The following is a 23,665-nucleotide window of genomic DNA, read 5'->3' as shown; positions in this document are numbered from 1 at the left end:
TGTTAATTGAATTTGCAGTGTGAACTTCTGTAATAATCTTCGTTAGTTAGTTTTCCCTGGGAAGACATGGCAGCATTTTCATTTCCTTCCAGTAATATCGCAGGGGGCATCTTTTCAGCTTCTCAGGTTAGCTAAAATGTCCTTCATGCTTCCCCTCTCCCCTTCACAATCTTCACATTGTGTACAGACTGAGTCATTTTACTCTTCAAATGCTCAGTGTATTTGGTAGGTTTTTAACTGGGTCACTGTGAGCTATTTGTGCCAAAAATACTCCTTTTGAGAATAGGAAATCATGGTGATAAGTAACTTCTAACAAATACATACTTATTTTTAACATGAATTTTGATTTAGTCTGAAAAGTTAAGAAGTTTGGAGGATATTGGTTGCCCTCTTCCCCTACTACCACATGCACATCATGAATCCTACCAAATTAACCTAGYTTGCTGCTTATTTTTTACCACAAAGCCCTGTGTATTAGGAATGACCAGGTTTACTAATTGGAATGTCATATTTGCGACTAACTTAACCAATTTCACATTGGGAAAAAAAAAAAAAGGTTTATGTTATCTCATACCAAAGTGTTTTCTGCAAATAATCCATTCTTCAGGATTGGATACTTGGGTTCATAGTTCACAATACTATGAGAAGTCCCATATACGCTACTGGGAAAAGACAGCTGGGCTATTCTTCAAGATGTTGGAACAGCTCTCTTACTGTATTCCACTTGAACCAGCTGTGCATATGGCCTTTTCCCTTCATGCTTGCCTCTTTGGTTGCTCATGGAGGATTTTAGAAAGATTGGGGAAAATGAAAATGTCAGGATTCTTGTCAGTTTTACACCATTATTTGTCAGTCACAAAACTGAATAATATGGTTTAATTTTGCTTTATGAAATTTCAGTAGTAGAGGTGTGACCAATATACATTGGGTCATGCAGGACAGCACTGTGGGCTCATATCCAAAAGGTTATGCTTTGTTTAGCCTACCTGCTGGAGGGTGGTGGGTTTTGTTTTGATTTAGATTTCTACTTTGGGGAAAAACATCAGAAATTGAAGTGTGGGCCTTCAAGACTCTAGCATTCCTTTCTCATCTTGACAAACTGTAAGTGAGTTTTTCAAGCCTTGACTTTTAAATAAGCTTTTAACATGATCAAATGCTAAGCATTTTCTTAAAAAGAGGAAGAGGAAAAAAAAAAAAGAAAAGAAAAAAGCATGCTAGCTGAGCATTATAAGGCACAATTTTTTAGTGGCTATTTTATTGAATTTGTCTTCCAGAATGCTTGCAGTGCTCTGGAGTTTGCTTGTACATTGAACCAGTCAAAAAAGAAAATTTCTCTCATTAATCACTTTGCTTTAACTGGTATTCTCAGTATACCTGCAAGTATGTCTCATAGTAGCTGAACAGCTGGATACAAAGCAGTCAAGCATTTATATATTAGCAAACCTCACATTACACTTAAAAAAAAAAAAAAAAAAAAAAATTTCCTTACCATGTCTCTTCATGTTTCTGTGTCTAGTAATAATTTTGTCTTTTCCTTTTCAGTAGAAATGAGATTGGTCCTTTTCAATTCAGTTGTCAGCCTTGACTATTTATGCTTCTGAAAATGTGTTCTAAGGTTTTTGGTTTTGTTTTTTTTTCTTTAGCACAAATCTGTAGTGGTACAAAGAGAAGTAAATGAAAGCTCTTTAATCAGCCTTGGCTAGAAAGTTAAACCAACGTGCTATGGCCAATTGGTCTTGTTGAAGATGTTCTTAATGTTGACCTTTTCCTTTATTTTGTATTATGGCAGCACCTAGGAAGCCTAATAAAAAATCATGTAGTAGGCGCTGCTGAGCTGATTTAGGAGTCGCTGCCTCAGAACTCTGGCCAGAGCCGCACTTTTAGCTCCCTGGGGGAGCCAAAGCTTGAGAACAGAGGGGAAAAAAGAGGGATATGAGCAGGGTGGCAAGTGGAGGAGGCCTCTGGGCACACAAGATCCRGGAGTAGCAAAGGAAAGGCTGCTGTAATTTCTGGAATGCCAGACGTTTGAAGAGCTGGCCAGTCAGAAAGTGCAGGTAGCTCCTGCTGTGTTGGGTTTGAAGGGATTGCACTAGATAGAAGCTAAACCCAAGCTTGTGAAGGGTTAAGTTGAGGGTGCGAGGAGTTTGAGGAGAGAGAGCAGTGGTAGGGACTATTATGCTTGGGTACTGGGGAGCAGAGACTTGGGGGTGTTTGGAGAGTGGTAGTTGTGTCTGGTGGGAACAGGGTGAGGTGGCGGGGGAAGCTAGTCTAAAATATTTGAGAACCACTGGATTGGAAAGAGGCAATAAAAATTGAGCAACAACTGAAGTTCACAGCTTGCTAGTTGCCTAATCAATGTCAGCTGGAAGTGCTTTGTACTAGACTGGCAGAGGCAGGTTGCCAGACAGAATTTAAGAGCAGAGTTATCAGCTGTAAAAAATTTTTATTTTGTTCTTTTGTTTGGAAGGGCACTTCTCCACATACACCCCCCCCCCCCGGCACACTGGAGAAAGCATAGATATGCTTGAGGGCAGGTGGAAAAGCAAAGGTGACGTTTGTCAGCTTCCTGTTGAAAATAGGAGATTTATCTGGCCTTCTGTATTTTAGTTTAGTCCTGCAGTTTAGAGGGCTCTCTAAAAAAGTGAAAAAAGCAACAAACAGTTCTATATACGATAACATCAAAGGGATGAGTCAATAGGTGCTGCATAGCCTGAAAGAGTGGATCAAAACATTTGTAATGAAAAAGAAAAGAAAGAAAGGATAGTGAGACATCACTAGACATCTGAAAAGTGGGACATGGTAGGGAAAGGGCTTTTTCTATTCGAAAATATTTCCATGTGATTGAAAAACTTTTTGAAAAACTTTCAAAAATCAATATTAAAACAAGGCCATTGTATCCTAGTTCCCTCACAAATCGAAGAAAGCAAGCTGAGTCTTGAGAAATATGTCAAAGCCTCAGCAAAAAAAAAAAAAAAGTGTTTATTTTAAGAAAACAGTTTCATATTCATGACATGACAATTCCAAACAGTTTTGCTTTTGATGCAATTCTATTATTGGAGGGAAAACATTAGCAACAAAGTTCAATAGCTTACAATTAATTTGAACAAAGAGATCTTCATGTCGCTAATGTCTGATTGGACATTGTGTTTATTATCATTTGCGGTGAAGTTATTCCGTAGGTTATGTATTTGTGCTTTTCTCTGTGTGTATTGGAGAAAGTGTGGTGTTACAGAGATCGCCTTCAGTTCCTATTTTTCTGTTGCTCTGGCCTCTTGTGTGAGGAAATGAGCTGTAATGCTATCAAAACAAAGCATCTTTTCTCCTTTTGTCTTTTGAGTGATCATCCAAATAGAAGTAAAACAGAAGCCTGGAAAGTGATGGAGAAAGCTCTGCTCATAAAAGTGCTTTATTTTTCTTCTGGGCTAGTCTTTGATATGTCTTGACATGTCTGAACTTTTCAACTCAGAGGAATAAATATTGCCTCCTTCCWTTTATTTATTTGTAAAATTCCAAATACATTAAATTTCCATGGTCAGTGAGTAGCCATCATCCACTTGATGAATGGTACTGAGGGTCTTCTCATTACAAACACAACAAAGTTGTGTTCCTTTCAGGGACTGCTTAATATCTCCCTCCGCTATTCCCCCTCCCCAGACATTTATAAACTGAGCCAGGTCCCAAGAGATTGAGATCTTAATTTCAAAAAGAATCCAAATTTGCCTTTTGCTTATTTGCCTTCAGAAACCAGAATGTAACGCTTAATTAAAAGATTGTGTCTCTAAAGAAAAAAGGAAGAGGCGAAAGAAAACGAGATTTTTGCATCACTGCTTGGTGCTGAGTGAGGGATTAAGACGAAGCCATATATTGTATGATTCAAAACAAAATTAGATTCTGATGTGCAAGTAGATGTCTGAGTGAAGGGCTGTGCACTGCCATTCACTTCACAGGATCTGTTATGGTCATACCTCTAGGGCTCTGAAACAATCTTCCAATTTGAACCATACTGTGTGCCATGAGAGTAGCTATGTTGGACTGAATTTGAAAGCAATTGTGGAATAAATGGCTAGTTTTCAACATCTTATCTCGTTCCTCAATTTCAGGGGTACTTGACATGTTGGAGGATGTGGATTTTCAGGGTCTGTGCCACTGCATGATTAATGTATTTATTCACTAATGGATTATCTAATGTTTATTAGGTATATTAAGAGGTAGAATAACATCAAAACTCTGTGATAGTGCCTAGTGGTGGTTTCTAGAAGTTGGAAATAAATCTTACTAATCTATTTTATTTCTTTAAAAAATTTAATTTATGAAGCTTTTAAACAGTTTTCCTTTAAGTTTTTAAAGTTTAATGTTATTTTTAGGCTTATATTTCATTTTGCAAGATTTGCAAATTGGACTTAAACATTCCTTGTGTTCAGTGAGCAGGWGTTGTGAAGTGAGAATCATTACCTCCTGCCTTTTCTTCTTCCCCTCACTCTCCTTTTTTGGTGCTCCCAGGCTCCTAAATTATCTGTTCAGATATTTATTCTAGTCACTATTCATTGGAAATTGTATAAATGTAGGGGGATGTTGGTTAGGAACTTACTACTGATTGTCTTCATAATGTGACTGGTGGCTGAGAAATTAAGCAAGCTGCCCCTTTGGTTTTTTGCCAGATAGGGTGCTGAAAATCATCTGCTTTCCTAAAGCCCTCTAGACTCAACGGATGAAATTGTTAGTGTCTTTCCTAGAGAGAAAGGTGRAGTCTGGCACGACTGCAGTCTTGTTATGGATTTTCACATTGAACTTAGGTGACATGAAAATGCTTTTGAATGTTCCTTTATACACACTGGTAGCTTACCCTTCAGACATCTGTGGCATACATACCTTTCACGAAACATGAACTGGCATACTCTCTCTTTCTCTCTATGTATAAAAACTTATATAATTTTTACTTAGATATATATTTATTTATATATACATACACAGAAATGTGTATTCATAGAGAATAATAAAGATTTCATGGAAAAGTAGTAAGCTTAAAACTTAAAACATCCTCTGATGTTTTGTGGCTGGATTGGTTGGGGGGGGGTTGTTTTGTTTTTGTTCTTGGGTTTTTTTTGAGAGCGCTTTTGGAGGGGGGATAATGTCTATAGAACTCCAGAGCTGGCTCATAATTTCAGAGTAGTTTTGTAGAAAAGTCTCCAGCAGATAGGAAATACAGATCGAGTGAAGACGTACTGTTGATCTAGCTGCTGATAGGGGAGGTAGGAAAGAAGAGATTAACATCAGTCTGCTGGCTTAGATTTTGCAGCTGAAGTAAAACCATTTCAGTTTGGAATAGTCTTGCTAATAGAATTCTCTGCTACACCTTGAGGTTCTTAGGCAAGTTTTTATACTTTCAGGGTAGAGTCTCTGAGACAGACTGGAAGGGTGGGCACAATACATCAACGTATAGCCATGATCTGCTCTTCTCTGCTTTCAGAGTAGAAATTTCGCATGGGAAGATGCTGTTTGTCACTATTTGAAAGCTGAGAGTACTGTAGCTGTATTAAAGTAAGGCCAGATTGCTTTAACATGTTCTAAAAGATGACAGCAGCCAAATACTGGATTCTCTATTATATCCAAATATCCAGCAAGCATCAGTATGAGATACAATATGCTCTTTGATGAGAAATGTAGGAAGAATACACCCAATAAATACCCATAGTGAATTGTGGCCATGTAACTTGATATAGTTGAACACTGCCTATTACAGGGTAGGGTAAATCCAAGGAAGGAAAAGAGAAATATAAATGAGAGAATACTAAAATCAGAGAGGTGAATATTAGACAAAATTTAAATTGCACCATGAGGCTTTGCTTTTTCCCATTATGAAAGGCTTTATGTATCCTGTGATTGAGGTTTGCAGAGATGGAAAGGGATTGTCAGGTACCTCTAAGTGCACCAGATTTTCAGTTAGAGATTGACAGTCCAAGGGCAAAAGGTATTTTTCTGTTGTAGCAAAGGTGTTCAAAAGTTAACATGTATGCGTGTGTATATATACGTGTGCATGTATGTGTATATACACATGTGTATATGAATAGACATTTTAAGCCATTTTAAATGCATTGCAGGCTATGTTGATAGGTTATTACTGGAAAAYGGAATCTATAAAGAATGCAGATGCATCTTTAAAAAAAATTTTGGAAATAGGAGTTTTCTCTTAAAAATATTGGAGTTGTTCGTCAGTGGGGAACATAAAAAGCAGAAATGAGGGGACAAGTGATTTTGATCCATTTTCCTAAGGCTCAAAAAGGCAAGTAATCCACTAACAGAGTCCTAGATTGCATAGGGTTTAAGTATTGTTTTCCTTCTGGCACTAAAGATGAAAAGAAATCCAGAACTCAGAGTGGATAAAGACACTGTAAAATTTACCTTAAAAAAGCAGTGAGGTAAGAAGGAAATAGTATAATGATTTTATTAAAAATAAGATTTTTATCTTTACAGGATGTGAGACCTAACATAGACACACAGTTATTTCTAAAATCTTCAATAAAACATGTACCTCTCTAAAATTAATGGAGAAAACATGGAAAATGAAAGTAAATCACTTAGAACTGATGCTTTTATAAGGCTCTTTTGCAGTGTCCTGCTTTTGGAACTGAAATTTTGAGGATGAAGTTACTGTCCTCTTGCATCTTACTAAGATGTGCTATTGTATAGATGTATAAGTTGATTAATCTGTCAGTAGCAAAGTATTTTACTAAAACACCATTTTTCTTTCTTCTGTCTCCAAGTCTGGTAATACCAAATGATTGATTATTCAAATTTAGGAAGTGGATATGTTGTAACTCTAATATAAAACGTATGTAAAAACCACTTGCTCTAAACTTAGTTTTGCACTCAGATACCCATGCTGGAAGTTGCAATATGTACTGCAAACAGCAAAACCAAAACTCACTGTATTTAAGGCTTTTCTATTAGCAGATTAGATTTAAAGGGTTTTTTGTTTTAATTTGTATTTTCACTCTGTTCAAAAATCTTCCTGACTGCAAATATCCAGCAGATTTTGATGTTTTGGATGAAAGGCAAACTGAATTCCAAATAACTGATGAACTGCTATCAAAATTGCTTCAGTTTAGAAAGTCAGACTTGTAGCCAGGTGGGAGCTCAGCTGTTAAGGCTGAGAACTACTGGCTGAGTTTAAATTTTTTTTTCCAAGTTTTTTTAAGGCTCCAGTTAGTTACGATTTAGAGACAAGCACTTTATATCCCTATTTTTCACTGCCTCTCTGAAAAATTAAATCAAATTAAAATCTAAGAGTTGAAAAACTAGGATCCTCACAAAGGATCCTTACTAAGTTTACCTATTTAATGCTTATATCTTAATGAAATTCCACATAGCTCTTTGTAGTAGATTGCTTATTCCATCATGCTGAACTAATCGTTTTGGTTCACTTTCTGAACATCCTCAGCACTTCCGGGTTTTCAGAGAAACTGTCTGCCAAACAAAAAGTATAACTGATGAAATTTAGAATGAAATATAACTTTATGGAGATTAACACCTATACTTTTATCTGATAATGTTTGGCTACTAGAGTACATAAAAAGGGCAACTGAGAGTTTTTACCTTGTCCATAAAACTTGTTTCACAGCATCAGAGAAAAAAATTCCATTAGCTGATCAATATACCCTGTCTCTCCAGCCAGCACAGTCAATATGTTGTTTGCTGCAAATGGATCATATTTGGCCTTTCCATGAAACATGAAGTATGAAAGGAATTATTGGGAACATTCGTGAGCCAATGAACAGTGACACTATACCATATCTTACTGAAAAAGGGTAGATAGCAGGCTCGCTGTGGTCATTCTCACTGTTACAATCACGGTTTGCTGATTATAATCACACTCAGATTAGTTTTTCCTGCTTCTGTAGTTGTCATCATTCAGCCACGAAACTGCTTCATCATACAGTGAGCCCTCAGCAGAGCAATGAACATTTTGCTGTGTGCAGAGGTCAGAACAGGATTGAGGCCTGAATCTGTGCTGCTTGTTGACATAATTTCCCTTTTGGTTTTGTATTGATGAAAAAAATTTTTGCTTGAAAGTTCTGTCTGTACACTGTATGTTGCTTTTGCCCTGAACATTGCAGAAGGGTCAGCTCTGTATGATTATGATTTTCTGTTGTGTGGAGCAAACTTTATTGACTATCAAATAAAGGTTATAAATCCTCTACCTACAGTTCCTATTGTAATGCAATTATCTGATGATGGATAACTGGCTGACATAAAGTATATAGGCACAGGCATGTTTAGTTCTTCAGTACCATGTTTTAGTGGAAGGACTGCTAGAGAAAAGGATTAGTTATAGCTATAGTAGAGAAGTACTCAACCTCGTGATTTTTCTCTCTGTAATAAATCTTTCTTATTGCAGGCTCGTGTGGGTTGTAATCTGAGTGTTCAGTGGCTCTGGTGTTGAGGTTAAGGGAGTCTGGACTACAAATGCTGCTTCTCAMTGGCTCTCCTCAAAGGTGGACGTTTTCAGAGGTGGTCTGGTTAAACCTGCAAATCTTTATCAAGATCCTCTTCTGCACTTTCCCCCCCATTTCTTTCTTTTAAAGAAGACTGGATTGACTGCCTGTTTTGGTTTGGTTTTCTTTCGCCCTCCACTTGTTTTGTCTTGTCATCTTGGAATTATAGACTTTTTCTTACTTCACAATATAATACAAACAAGCAGTATGTGAATACAAAAACAAAAAATGTTTTTGCTTCTTGCAGCTTGTCAAATTACTAATGTTAAATATTTTTAATTCATTTTCACTCTATATGACCATTTTTAATTACAGGTTTAGATAAAAAGTTGTGGGTTTTGGAGGATTTTTTTAAAATCTTTATTCATAACTCCTTGAGGTACTGAAAGGCTGTTCTGAGTTTGAGACTGAGACGAGACTCTTTCATCTGCATTTAGATCAGGGTAGCCAACCTCCCATTCCTGGGCCCTCCTTCCCTTTTCTCTGAAGCTCTTCAGAGGTGAGAAGGTTTGCGTGAGCTGTTCCGGGGGTCCACAGTCCGTTCCTTGTTTCAGAGACTCTGTAGTCCCTCTTGTTTTAATAACTTGAATATGTGCCCACCATGTGATGTGACAGACGCATTTGCTTTGGATCATGTATCTGATCAGCAAGAGCATGTCCATCCAGTCATATGATGCAATGTGTGCGTGTACTTCTGGCCATTGAAAACAATGAGTGTGCTGGTCCCTTGATGAGTTTCCAGTCATGTAACAGAGAACTGGCCGCAGGTCATAGCCCTTGACAGGTCCATCATCCTTGCCCAGACTTTGTGTCAGAGTACCACAGCTCCCAGTCATCCATTCTTTTATATATTTTTATCATGTTCCTGTGCTTTGATCTTTTCTCTGTGGTAAGGCATAAGGTATTTTCATAGGTCACTTTATATGAAAATGATGTTTTAGGCCTTTTTTTTTCTTTTTTTTAAGTTTATTCTGAACCTCCATTTTCTGCATCTTGTCTGGCTCCAAGGGGGCTATCTACCATTCATCCCTGTTGAACCTTTTCCAGGTGCACTGTTGTCTTTGAGAAACCATGCAGTTCAGCTTTGCGTTTCCTTAGCCATTATGCACTTCAGTAATGAGTCTACTTTTTTGACTACAGCTGCATATTTATTATCTCACTGACTTTCTCAGGTCCCTTCATGAATTGGTGCACATGACTTAGTGTTGCAACATGCAACTCAGGAGGCTTTGTGTTCTCCCATCTAGATTGTGTGTTGTCATCTTTTATTTTTATTTTTATTTTTTTTCTTTCAGTAGCTATTATAATGTGGTATTCTGCATGATCAAGCACACTTTCCCATATCTCACTGCATGCTAGAGTGCTTTTCTGGTTACCTCTGATCACTGGAAGATCCTCTTCTTCTGCTGACACTTATTAACAGCTCTGCACCGAGCTCATTCAGCTCCTGTAAGAGTGTGCCCAGGGATTCTCTAGAGAATATGCTGTAGGGAAGTGAGCACTGTTAAGGCTCTCGGTTCTTTCTCTTCAAATGTTATGCCTCTAAGGCTCTCCAGACTTCGAGTATTTATCCAGTTACTGTAGAATCAGACTGAATTCAAGCCAGGTGAAGGCTTCACACAGGTATCTTTCACAGTACTCAGTAGTCACACATGTAAACAAAAGATATGCATGAAGAAATAGAAGTTATGCTTATTATATTTGCCCTGAGACAGACTTATTGTAGACATATTCCTGATACTTACCTTGCCAAAGATTCTGTCTTTCTGTATGCACATCAGATTGTGTTCATTCGCGCATTTCACCAGGAGGTTAGCTTGCTTGGTCTTTAATTTAAAAAAAAGGAGAAAGGGAAAAAAAAACAACTGTCTTGCCCTGGGCTTCTTGGGTACTGGAGGGAGCAGCTGGATGAAAGAGATGGCCAGACTAAACAGGTGCTGCCATGAAAAGGAGAGATCTCCCTTCTGTTTTCTCATGCTCTCAGATTACATGGCACTGTCCACTCTTTTTGAGTCAGCATCTTCACTCCCCTAACCATAAGGTTAGGTGTTTGCACTCACTAATTTGGCAGAAAACAAACTCTGTACAATAGAGAGACTAGTTTTCTGCTGGATTAGCTAGTCTATTCAGCTTTACTAGTCACTCAGACAAATACCAGACCAAGCATGAAGGTGATGGAGGAGGAGGGAGAAATGGGAAGGTGCAGTTTTGCTGCAGTCAAGCTTATTTTATGGCCAATTGCTAATGAAAAAAGAGTGTTCCTGCTTGTTTTCTCTCTCTCTCTTGCGTGCGCACTCTCTCTTACGCTCTCTGCCTCGTGCATGTATTGGCACTCATCTTACCTAGCAGTGAGCTGGTTCAGGGAGTGAAACAGAAAACTTTTTTTGTAGCACAATTTTTTAGTCATTTAATTCCTTGGAACAGCTCAGTGAGTGGAAGAGAAGCAGCAGGCTAGGAGTAATGGGAGGAGGAAAGACAACACTCTTTGGTGATGATGAGCTACTAGATCAGCTCAGCTGCATGGCTAGACTGCTCCCTAGGGTTGCAGTTTCCTGCTAGCCTAGGCCAGTCTGCTAGAGCTGCATGAGCCTGCCCCCTCCTTGTGCCAGCACCGGCATGACCTGGTGATAAACAGGCTGAGGAAGCTCAACCAGCTAATAACTGCTATAGCCCCTACCACTAATACCAGATTAGTTTTCAGCTGTATCAGTGTCAAGAACTGGCTGTGCTGGTCACCAGGTTGTTAGTCCTGGCCCAAAGGAGAGAGCAAAACAACAATCTAAGGCAACACTGGAACATCCCTTTCAATCACAGGCCACAACTCAGTCAGCTGAAACCAGCCCTGGAGACGCATCCTCCAATATATCTTATTGCAAAGGGTTTCTTTCTCTTGCTGAAAAACAACAGCAAATAATCTCTACAGTAACAAATGTTACTGTCCCTTTCAGCTGTTTGCAATTGCCTCATTATTGACTCTTGACTTAGACCAGATACTGAAGTAATTAACCACTTCAGTGGGACAACAGTTTTGAGATAATACATCTGCAATATTTGTCTTCTAAGGACTATATAATACCCACTTTAAGATGATGAATGCTCTTGATTTTCGTAATAACTACTTAGTGTATCCCTGTAGAATATCAGCCCTCTCACTGTTTACTGACTGTTCATTTGGGAGTGGAAGAGTGAGTGACAATGCAGAAATGTAAATCACAGATGTAACATTATTGTCCTTTTTCTCCACGGAATCCAACTTTTGTTGTCATCACGCAGGCTACAGCTATTGTGCCCATATACCGTAAAGAAGGTTTTTTAATCAGTGGTCTTGGGATTCATTTTTATGAAGTCTCGTTCTTCCTTAGTAGAATGGTTTCAGTCTGTCAGGTATTAAAATATAAGTGTTCCAATGCTGTTATGGTATTACACTGCAATTAAATTTTTATTTACCAAAACACTTTTTGTGTGACTTGAGACCTCAGAGCAGTTTCACTGCTCTATATCAGAGTTCATTGTAGGCTATTTTTTCTTTGTTTTATTGGGCATGAAGACAGTTTTTGCCATAGAATGCCACAATAATGCAGCTGTTTTTGTAAGATAAAATAATGGAATATGCAACTTTAGAAGCTGGGAACTTTGAGCAACTTGAGACACCTAGCAGGATTTGTCCTCAGCATGAAATCTCTTAACAAAACTTTGGACCTCAGTGAAAATCAAGATTCCACATGAAATCAGTTCTCACAAACAGGTTACTAACTTAATGGGATTGTCTGGAAATTTTGTATTGTGATAGTATAAAAAGTAGAGTTTAATTGGCTAGTCTATCACTTTGCATGAAGAGACAGGGAATTTTTCCTTAAACCAAAATGGCAATTAAGAGATACAAGCTTTATGAATGTACTAGGCCTGGCTAGACTAACTTATTACATTTAATGGGTTTAAAATGACCTTAGCCATCTCACTGCTTCCTCAATTATTCTTTTTCTTTTAACTTACAGCAATTACAGCTCAGCTATGATCCACTTCCATTATTCTGCTCAGTTTTTAATGTTATAAAATAAGCTGATGCATTGTTTTATGAAAGCAAGCATTGTATTATAAAGTCTCATAAGCAGATTGTGCACAGTTTATTGATTTGTACTTAAAAGCAGAGACCCAACCTTTAGTTTTAGTAGAGAGGCAGAGGGTGGGCTGTTATTTTCGGATATAAAAGCTGTAATTTCTTATATTAGTTAGGATTTTGGTTTTTTAGCAAGCTAATGTATAATACTTATCACAGTGAGTTTGGTTGATGGTTGGGCTGTAGATATAGCAGGCATATCACGTATCTAATTTAGCCTTGCATCTTTTTCTACTAGCCTCTAAATCTATTGCAAAACAGTAAATTGTGAAGAAAAAGTTCTGGAGTCTTTCTGTCCCAACTCTAGGTTCAGTCAGTACTAGCCAATTCGTGTTTGAGAGAGAAGTGCACTTCTGTTATTGAGTGAAATGTTCTAGAAAGTTCCTAGGGAAACCGGAATTTTGTACTTCAAAAATCTAGTAGTTAACTTTTTAGCTATCTGTCTCTAGACCTTCTTTGGTGGTGGCAAACTTCTGTAGAATAACACCTTGGGAATGTTGTTTCTGAAATGACAAGGTAACTCCTGATACTAAAGTTTATAGTACTCATTCAAATAGCATCATTTCCGTTCTGTGGGAAGATCTGGGTTTTCAAGGAGGATGAAAGACGTTCCACTTAAGGAAAATGTAACTGCCTTTTGCAGAAACAAAAAACCCAGAAGAATTTCCTTTAGAAGTAAACATTAAGTAAAAAAAAGTGTTTAAAAAAATAAATAAATAACATTGAGCTTGAAAGCCATAGCGAGACTTTTGGCTCAGCTGTGACTCCCCATTCCAAGAAATCTGTAGGAGAACTGGGGGCTTGGGAGCTCGGTTGCCAAGAACCTTGTGCACTTGGCGTTGTTGACTCCGAGGCAGTTGGGGTGGCAGAAGTGCCTGTGTAGCAAACATCTGAGCTTTCCAGCAGCCCCTCAGAATTGCTGGAGGAGAGCTAAGCCTAGTTCTGTAAGTATCCTGCATGTGTTTCATTAGAAGTTCCTCAAAACCATTATATTTCCATGTCCATAAATTGACATTTTTCCACTGCAGCCTATTCAGCTGGAAATTTTCTCATCAACTCTAATGCTTAAGTATATATTCAGGTCTTTCCCATAGTTACAGCTCTTCTAGTCACCACAGTTCTTGGAGAAAGAGCCTACAGCAATTGTCAGGAAAACCTTGCTGTCAAGTGTTAAACAGTTTTGTTTCAGGAGATAAGCAATTCATGTTATGGTGTGTTTGATCTGACAGGAATTCTTCAATGGGTGAAGCTGATAGACAACTTTGAAGCTGAGTATGAATATGTCACCAATGAAGGAACAGTGTTCACTTTCAAGACAAACCGCCATGCTCCAAATTACCGGTTAATCAACATTGACTTCAGTGACCCAGATGAATCTAAATGGAAAGTTCTCATCCCTGAACATGAAAGAGATGTTCTAGGTAAGAGTATATCTGAAGTGAGAGATTTTCTCTTTTTTTTTCCCCCCCAAATTAATTCAATCTTCAGTCTGTTGAATGTCTTGCACAAACCTCCTTACTTTTTCCCTATGTTTTAAATGTTTGAGACTTGACATGCATGTTCTGTGATTAAAAGACTTGCCCGAGACTTGAGAAATCCAGGTTTCATTTCCATAGGTCGCTCTCTCATCCTGTGTGGCCTTGGTAAAGTTGCTTAATCTGTCCTTGTTTTAACTCTGTAGGAAATGAGGGGAAAGTATTTTCCTGCTTCATGTCAGTGCTGTGAATGTTTGCCAGACACTCAGGAATTACAGCAAGTGAGGCTTTGCAAGCAGAAGCAAGGAAAAGAGCAAGCCTGGCAATAGTGCAGCACACTGCAAACATGGAGATCAGAGTTTGAGACAGGTTTGTCCATCATTCCTGGGATTAGAGGAACAGATAGCTCTTAAAAGCCTCAGGAAAGTCCAAGAGCATGGAATTCTCTAGTTGTAAAAGCAAATTCAGAACATAAATCCTTGATTTTGAGCTAATTAAAATAAATGTGTTGTGATAAGTTTCCTGAACTAAGGCTCAGCTTTAGGTCAGTTTTAGGATTTTTTTAATACTATCCTTTTCGGAAAAATTCTATTAAAACTTAGTACTTGACATAATTTCATATAGTATAGAAGAACCTCCCCTGAGGTATTTTTTGTACAAATAYTTGACAGATCATTTGTATATACTTGTGTACTGTATCCTCCATCCAGTGCAAGATACAATTGTGATTTATCTGACTAGCTTAATTGTAGCTGTTCAAAAAGACTATGCATTTCTTTTTCATTAATCCATCTTTGTACAGATACCCTCAATCATTGTTTGCTACTTCTCCTGTGAAGAGCTTCTCTTTAGAAGGAGCAGAGTTCTGTATATGTGTATATGTGTGTGTATATGCAGAGTAACTTCTCTGTCTCTCCCCACTAAGATAAATCTGTTCAGCTACTATTTCAAATTCCTCTTGAGATCTCACTTTCCAAGACACCAAAAGATTCTTGAGAATATCTTTTTCTGCATTTTTCAGTGTGTCCTGCATCACCTGTGCCACAACCTAGACCAGGTTGGTCCCCAGTATGACACAAATGGAGGACAAAGCTATTATAATATTGTGTCTGATAGGTCCTGCAGCTGCCCCAAAGCCAGCTGACCAGATCCTGTCCCGGGTAACAGATGTGTGAGAGAGAATGAGGTGTTGCTGGAGCATGCCCAGAACTGTAGTGACATTGGAAACATCTGGACTCTTGAGTGTTTTAAGACTTTTGGTGATCACAAAAATAGCAAACAAAGCTTGGTGAGAAACAAATCTTTATCTTGAGATTGTGAACTCTTTGAATTAAGAACCATCTGCATCTTGAATGGATTACCTTCTCAGTCCTAGGCAGAGAATAAATAATAGTTGTGACAAATTGCTTCCAAGTCTAATTTCTGATAGTGCACAAATTTGCTGACTATCTGTGAAGCTATGTTTAAGTTACTAGAGGCAGCAATATACAATGTGGGACTGAGTTGAAGAATTGACTTAGAGATGGAGAGCGTCCAAATGGAATGGGACAGAAATGTGTAATTTTTTTCTCTCATGCTTTATTAATGTGAAATATGTTTACCACATGGGAATTTGCCTGGGCTGTGGTCTAGCCAGCCAAAGGAGCTTTGGGCACTGGCTGTATAGGCACTGGCTATATATTTCTTCCCTTTAAGAAAAAGGCTACCTCTGTTCACTGTACTGTGATATTTAGCTCAGCTCCATTTTGTTTTCATTCTAAACACAAAGTCATGGTGACTTAATGTTTGTGCACACGTAAGAAACTTTTTAATGCATAAAATGCTCCTTTAATGGATTATATGTGACAGTCTTAACTGTACAAGCATAACAAGAACTGCAGTTAGAGAATCAAAAGTTCAGATAAATGCACTTACTGAGGGCAGTGGCCTTTAGACTATAAACACAACAGGCACTCAGCTCTTACAGACTTGAAGTCAAACATAATCTGTCATATGAAACCATCGGACTGACTTTCAAGTGTCTGTTTCATATCATCAAGATTTTACTGTATATGAATGTGAAGCCAGAGTAGGCAATCATACCCACTTCTCTCTTTAGCTTTTTGGAATGATTGTGTTAAAGAATCAGGTTAAATGAGCAACTGAAAGTGTCTCCATAAGAAGATGAATACTAAGTAAATCTTAGCATCAATGCTAAAGTAAAGTAAGTTTGAATAGTTCAGTTGCTTTTTTTGTGGCAGATACTTGCAACTTAAAGTTGTATTAGCACCAAGGGAAGGGGATTTTATCATGCTCAGTAGGTTGTAGCTCTGAATGAAATAATAAAACACTAGTTTGTACTTGATGAAGTCAGAATCCTTCATTCTTGAAGAGGAGACTTTCTCAGTGAAAGAAGGCAGACCAGCCATTATGTCATCTTGTTTTAATCTTTCCAAGATTTGTTTTGGAAAGACATAATTATAGCAGAAGGCAGTTAATAATTCATTGTCTTGAAAGCCTTGTCATCTCTGGATCGCAAAAAGTCAAATTCACTTGACTGCAATGTAATGAATTGCCTTCTGCAAAAGCTATGACTGCAATGATTCAAAGGTTAAATGAGTATTGCTGCTTGTCCAGATGTAATTAGCTGTATTTGGAATTGCTTTATAAACACTATAGTCAGTGATGCTCTAGGTCACAAATGTTTCTTTGTCCTTTTACTGGAATATACAGATGCTCAGCTCAAAAGTCTGCATGATCTGCCTGTTAGCCGTAGCCCTTTTTTTTTTCTGTGTGTTATCTTGGATTCAATTTTATAAAGCTGCCACCACACACATATAGAAATAGATTTTATTTATGAGTCAGGATTAATAATTGTGAAACTCTGCCAGTGTCCATTGATAGCAAAAGGAGAAATTCCATGACGTGTCGTACTGCATTCTCAGGGAGTGTGCAGTAGTGCAGCTAATGTGGTCTAACCAAGAACTAAACAAACACATGTGCCTAGAAGGCAGTGTGCATGTAATTTGGTTTCACAGAGTCTTCAAAATACCCTTTTGTTACTGGCTTTGATCTTTTTGTCTTCAAAACTGTTTAGAAATAAACTAATTTAGGAAATTTAGGGAAAAAAACAAATATATTCCTACAGTGAGGTTGTAAGCCCACCTCATCTTAAAACCACCAGGTGTAAAGAGCTGTTCTTTTCTGATCTCACTTTGAACCAGGCTCCCTCATACGCTAAACAAAGTTAAGGTTTACATAGTTCTCAGCAGGGACTTCACACAGAGTTGAGATAAATTTAGAACTCTTCTGTGAGCTGAAGGGGAAGAAATAAATGGCAGTTATTTTAAATGAAGAAGTTTAAGTAAGGGCCTCAGGACATTTTGGTGTGTGATGAGACTCATTTTCTCCCCTCTGGAGTTTGTTTATAAAGTGTTACTTTTGATTTTCAGGGAGCCTGAAATATAACCGTTGGAGAGATTCATGTTTAACATTGAACTGATGGTTTAAATGGCATCATAGCTGCAGTTAGGTGTGCTGAATTAGTTAAAAGGCATCTATAAGACTTAAATGTACCCTGATCATTATGGACGCTGGGACCCTAATCCTCAGGCGCAGGACAAACCTGCTGTCTTTAGAAGGTTAAATAATTTTGAGAGATGTGTTCTGGATCACCACAGTCTGCTTGGCTGAGATGCACAGGGGGTGACCTGTGTCAGACCTGTGGTGTGAGAATGGTCTCAACAGAGTATGGAAGAGGGGCAGCCCCCAAAAGTGCCTGATATCTGTGGTGCGGGGCAACTCGGAAGAAGCAGTCATATTCAGCCCTCTAGTTATGATAATGAAAAGAAAAATAGAATGAGTCTCTTGAGTAAGGAGGTGCTCCCCAAAGCACTAAGAAATAAGCAGTAATCCTGAGCATACCAGAGATGAGGTGACCTTGAACAACTACTTGAATCTCTTTTGACCATTTAAAAAGCAGGGGCAGCACTAGCAACATGCCTGTGCCTTGCAAACATCTGCATACCTAAGCTCAGTGGGTGTAAAGTGCTTCCTTTCCCTAAGCTACAATGTGCTATACAAGTGCAAAATAGTATTTCTTCTTCATACTTCTAACCTGCTAATTCATAAATACTTAAGGCTTTGGCTTATTGCAACTAAGTTGCCGTTATACTCCAGCAATGTAACAAAGACTTCTAACTGCATTTCTACAAATGTAAACTCTCAGCCAGATTTTGGGACACTGTTGTGTCCACACCTATCTAAAGTGCAGCATAAAGTAATTAAAAAAAAAAAAGTCACAGGCATTTTTTTCAGATTTTATTTAATTCTTTTGAATATAGATTACACTGGAAAATGTGGTGTGGAGACAAGATACTAAACACCCATAATCATCAAACATATTCTGAGATAAGTAGAGTTATCTTTTGGCACTGTAGCAAAGCCAGGAGAGGCAATCTGGAATCAAGATCACAAAATTGTTGATCCTGAATGTCAAGGATGTGTATGGGTGTGAGTAATCCTTCGTGTTTATCTCAGTTGTCAGGAGACTTGTGCATTCCATTACCCTGTCTTGTCTTTAATAATATCCATAGCTTTTTACACAACAGGGAGTTTTGCTTTCAGAGTGGGTAAATGAAGGGTTGCATGAATGTTCTGAGGAACAGTTGTATAAACTTCTGCTTGTAGCCCTAAGAAATTACTCTGTGCAGGCAGCTAGCACATAAGTCTAGTAGAGATGAGGAAACTGGCTGCTATGCAAAGGACCAGACTGGTAAGCTTGTACTGTGAAATATATAAAACTGGGAAGTGGCTTAGCTCCCGTGTTTCCTAGCTACAAAAAGCATCCTCTGAGGCCTGGCCAAGCCAGATACAGTCCATCAGTCACTAGGGGAGAAGATGTTGTCCAGATGCATGCCCCTGACTGAAAGTTTTATTCTGCTCCTTCTGATAGGGGTTTTGTGGCTATGTTCACTCAGTTTACTGTGGAAAACCTGTGTCAGAAAACAGGTGATTAAAGCCTGTTCTGCTGGTTACTTAAAGAAGCATTATTCCTGGTGTTTGCAGCTTCAGAAGAGCTTTGCCCTCCACTCTCTCTTTCTCACTTTTATGTCTCATAATATGAGAGAAGGTGGGGTATAAAATCCTTGACCTACTGAAATCGGTTGGAGTTTTGCCCTTAACTTAAACATGGCAGGCTGTCACTGAGGATGGTGTCTCAGAGAAAGGGCACATGTCTTTTCATGTGTTGTTGTGAGAGCTCATCAGCTTATATTCRCGTTTCAGAATGACTAATATTTTATTCTGTAAATTGCTAATGCTTTCCTTGCAAATCTACCAATAAGTAGCCTTGAGTAGTTGTGATTGTGGGTCATTTTAACTGAGATCGACATGCACACCTGTTAATCTGCAGAGATACTGAACTTCATGGTTGCTGTCTGTGATGACCAAAAAAAAAAAAAAAAAAAACCCAAAATGACCTTCCAAGTCTATCTTTCAGCTGAAGCTTTGATATTCCATTAAAATGTATTAATTATTTGTTGAGTAGACACATGAGCACATTGTAGCGGAAGTAACTTGGCTGTTTCTGCTGAAGAGTTTTCCTGTTTAGCCTGGCATGTTTTTTTCTTCCATCAGCATTTCATCCTGACCACGTCAGAGCATATTTGGTACAACTGGACACTTAGTGTGCTGTAGCTACTGCTGCAGAAGTGAAAGGTCAGAACTGGCTTATGTAATTAAGGTTAGTGGCACAGATATTTATTGTGAGGATTCACCCTCATTCTCCTGAAACTACTGAAAAGTTAATAGCAACATTGTGGGAACAGAGTTAGTGGCATGCCTTTGCTAGTAGTGAAAGCTGTAAAAGTAAAATGGCTTTTGGAGAGTAGTAGTAGATGAATTTATGACAGGTTGGACTAGACCCTTTCTCCTGAGGAGAGAGAGTTGAGCTCAGTTTCCTAGGCATTGTTAAAAATTATAATTTCTCTACTGAAAATTTTTGTCTATCTAACCTAGTCATGTAGGTGATCACTGTCATCTTCAGTACCAGAGGATAATTCTTCCCATCTGCTTTCAGTACCTACGAGTGTCTCCAAATGTTTCCATCACTCTGATTGATGCCTGAGCCAAGAGGATAGGTTGGAATAGGCAGCTTCTATGTGTTTGTTGTTTGTAAAATAAATCCCTTGCCAGATGTGTATTGCAATACATATGAGTGTGCTGGAGAAGGATTGATGAACATGGGTGTACCTGAGCATGAGAAAGAGGAAAAAAAAGGTGGGATTCACTGCACTGTTCATCGATATTAACTGGAAATAAATTGACCCTATATATTGGAAAGGTCTCAGATGGTTAGCTTCTTTTTAAAAAATGATTTGCAAGATTGGGGAGAAACATCTCAGAAGGCATCCTAGAGTGTCCTAGAACAGGGTATCCAAAATAATGAATTTCTTCCTAGAGGTGCTTATTTCTGCCCGTTGTCTATAAAGGGAGCCTGCAGTGAGGATGCTAGGCTTAGCTTTTAGCCATGTACAGTTAGGTGGCTTCAAGCTGACATGAAGTTTCCAAGCGCACAATCTAAAAGTTCCCTGGAAGTATAGAGGCATGTGGGATGCTTTCTTCAAAGCATGAGCAAAACCAAGGCAGCTAATTGCTAATGCAACAAACTCAACAGTACATCCAGTTCTCAGTGCAGAGCATAGAAGTAACAGGAACTCAGCTTGTAGCTTGCAGTCAAAAAATAGCCCTGGTTTATATTTTAGCATTGTTTTAGCTTGCTGTGTATATAAGTGTTGGTTCTTAAAGTGTCTTTTTTCTTCTGTTTCCTTTAGGTCTTCTTTAATGTTTTGTTTTATTTTGGTTTTCATGTTTGTTTTTAGTCTCCATTACTGTGTGTTTTGGAGGCAGTTAGCAATGCACCAAAACCAGTTACAGCACAGGTATACCATGGGAGCTGTGCTCCTAAACCTCATAGGCAGTTTTAAAAACATTTCCCATTGTCTTTTCATCTGTTATCTACACTTTGCTGAGAGCATCTGATCTGTAAACCAGAGGGGTGATGAAGAGTTAATATTGCTGTTTCTTAGGCAAGTTCTTCGATAGCAGCAGGAATCCCTAAATAAGCCAGAAGCCTTACCTGAACAATTGCACCTTTTTTAAGAAAAGAGTAATATATACTTCCAACTTGCAGTGAAAGTGTCCACTAAATTGCAATGCCTTATCAAGTCATCAGTGAGGAATTAAGGTTCATCACAACTTAATTTTAAAATAAAAGATTTCTCGAGCAGTATTTTTGCTAGAGTAGAGCTCCAGATTATCTATAATTTTGAAGGTATTCTGAGAGAATCTACAATCCGTTTTGTAAAACTTCAGGTGTTAAAAAATTTTAAATATAAAATTGGAGATTTTAGTTACAGGTATTACTGAGAATGCAAACTGAGTTTGTGTAAGCTCATTCTTACTGCAGAACAGGTCTGCAGGCAAAAATGGTGTGTTGCTCTAGTGTTGTTATTTTCTTATTCATATTTTTTATTAGTAAACTAATTATACATGTGAATGTTGGCAGATCTGTGCAACAACAATGTGATAAATATTTTAAACTACTGCATGTTCTCCTTGTATGTACAGCCAGGAATGATTCTGTATTTCAAAATATGTAAATGGATATAACAGTTAAGCTTAGGAAGTTTATTTTGTTCTCTAGCCTCACTTAAGAGATTTCAGTCACTCCAGAGCCAAAATTACATAGCGATTACTAATCTGTAAACATTGTTGTGTTGTACTGTATCTTTTTATTTCAGGTCATGGCTTCATGGTTGAAAATTCAATTAGTGTGGTACTCTAGGGCTTTGGTTTGAAAATTCCCAGACTGTCTAGAACTACATGAGGGAGTTGAAAAGTCTGAAGAAAAACAATTTGAGACTAGTGTTAAATTTCCCTGGTCCTTCAGGAACAAGCTGAAAGGAAGATAGACTCTACAGAGCTGTTAGGATTCAAAGGTCTTTGAGCTCCAGGGGGTCATGACAGACCTGAACTGTATATGGAAAATAGACTGTTAAAGAAGCTAAGCTTTATAGAGTAATGAGTTTTGACCTACAATTCAGAAAAAGCTTGTTATCCTTAATGGTGGTGGCACATGATGTATCTTTGAACTTTTGTTTTTGCAACTGAATGTACAAAGATGTTTTTTATAAGACTGTACAGTACAGCTCTTTGAACTTGGATTATTCGGTTTTATAAGGCTTTGAGGAAACTGGAAAGAACTGTTAAAATGTGAACAATGTAAAACAGTATAAAACTGAAATTCAGTCAGTTTTGCTTTGCTTCTGTTTTATTTTCTGTGTTTTTCCTCTGGTATTGGGATTTGAACTCCCTAAGTCATAGCACTACTTTGGCATTACAGTGTGCTCTAGTCAGTCCTACCTGATTTTTCTTGCTCATTTGAGTCTATCTATTTTTTTTGCTTCTGGTAGGTAAGAGAAGGCATTGTCCAGGGGTATGACCTTGTCTGTAATCCAGGTTTCCAGTCTGACTTGTCAGGGGAGAAGTGGCACATTTGTGGTGGAAAAGGGAAAAGAATCTCTATACCTCACCTAGTCCCACAGGCAAAAAAAACATGTCCTTCCCTCCTTCCTGATATTTTTCTTGACTTTTAACCTTGTGTTTTGGCTATTTGTATTTGATTTGCAAATTCATAACTGAGAAGACATTGAAATACTTCTGTTTCAAAGTAGGGTAACCAGTTTCTTAAATGACAGAAATTCCAAGAGGGAGGAAGACGTTTCAGTCTTCCTTCTGTATGGATGATTAAATAAAAATAGATTTGTCATGTGGTTACTAAGGGTCTTAAGCCAATGGCACAAGTGTCATCTAATCTGTAAACCAAGAGGGAATACATCACCTGATATATTCTGGGAAAGTTGAAGCCCTGAAGAGTTTATTCACTTCACAGGATAAAAAGATGGGGACTGAAGGAGTTATTCAGTAGACTCACAGGGATTTTTGTAGAAATTGCCAGCCTGGACCTTTTTCTTTTTTTTTCTTCATGTGTTTAGATTTTCCAAAATACAATTTAAAAAATTGTCATTCCATTAAGAAGTTCACATTTCCGATTTTTTTTTTCCAATTCTTCTGAGGAACAAACTTACTCAGAATATGAAAGACTGTGAAACAGAAGTTCTCATTCCTGCACAGCTGCACATCATAGGTCCACAGCTTTGCAGGGGCTCAGGACTGTCAGAGGGCAGGCATAAAGGAGATGTTTTACTTCTGCAGTGTCATCTTTTCCCTTTTGCTGTGCGGTGCCCTGTCCCTACTACCTTAGAGTCTCAAGAACGCTGTTAAATAACATTAACTTCTCCTTGAATAGGTGTTTTTTTGAAAACAGCATCTTGAGAGTATCACCTCAGAACAGCCCTTTCTCATTTATACCCAGTAAAGCTTGCTTACAAGAATAGCCTACTGAATAGGCAGAAGCAGAATGGATGGTAACCTCTAGGCTCTGCACTTAATGTGCAATACAGGATCACGTCTCTTCGTTCTTATTAGTTTAGCTTGTGTCTAAGTCATAGTGACCGTTTTCATTTTCATTCATTTCTGTA

The 23,665-nt window shown here is 38.1% G+C and overlaps 1 protein-coding gene across 9 annotated transcripts in view; it reads left to right on the top strand.

The window, feature by feature from the left end:
- PREP (prolyl endopeptidase) overlaps nucleotides 1-23,665 on the top strand; it is a 112,295-nt gene that overhangs the window by 41,501 nt on the left and 47,129 nt on the right. For all 9 annotated transcript variants that reach the window (XM_026065700.1, XM_026065699.1, XM_026065701.1 and 6 more), the window contains one exon: nucleotides 13,839-14,030. In XM_026065700.1, coding sequence (XP_025921485.1) covers nucleotides 13,839-14,030 — 192 coding nt within the window. The remainder of the gene's footprint in view (nucleotides 1-13,838; nucleotides 14,031-23,665) is intronic.

This window comes from Apteryx rowi, unplaced genomic scaffold (assembly GCF_003343035.1).
Source record: "Apteryx rowi isolate R43461 unplaced genomic scaffold, aptRow1 scaffold_230, whole genome shotgun sequence".
In the NCBI taxonomy this organism is placed as follows: domain Eukaryota; kingdom Metazoa; phylum Chordata; class Aves; order Apterygiformes; family Apterygidae; genus Apteryx; species Apteryx rowi.
Note: the sequence above shows the minus strand (reverse complement) of the source record. Positions and strands in the feature narration are given on the sequence as shown.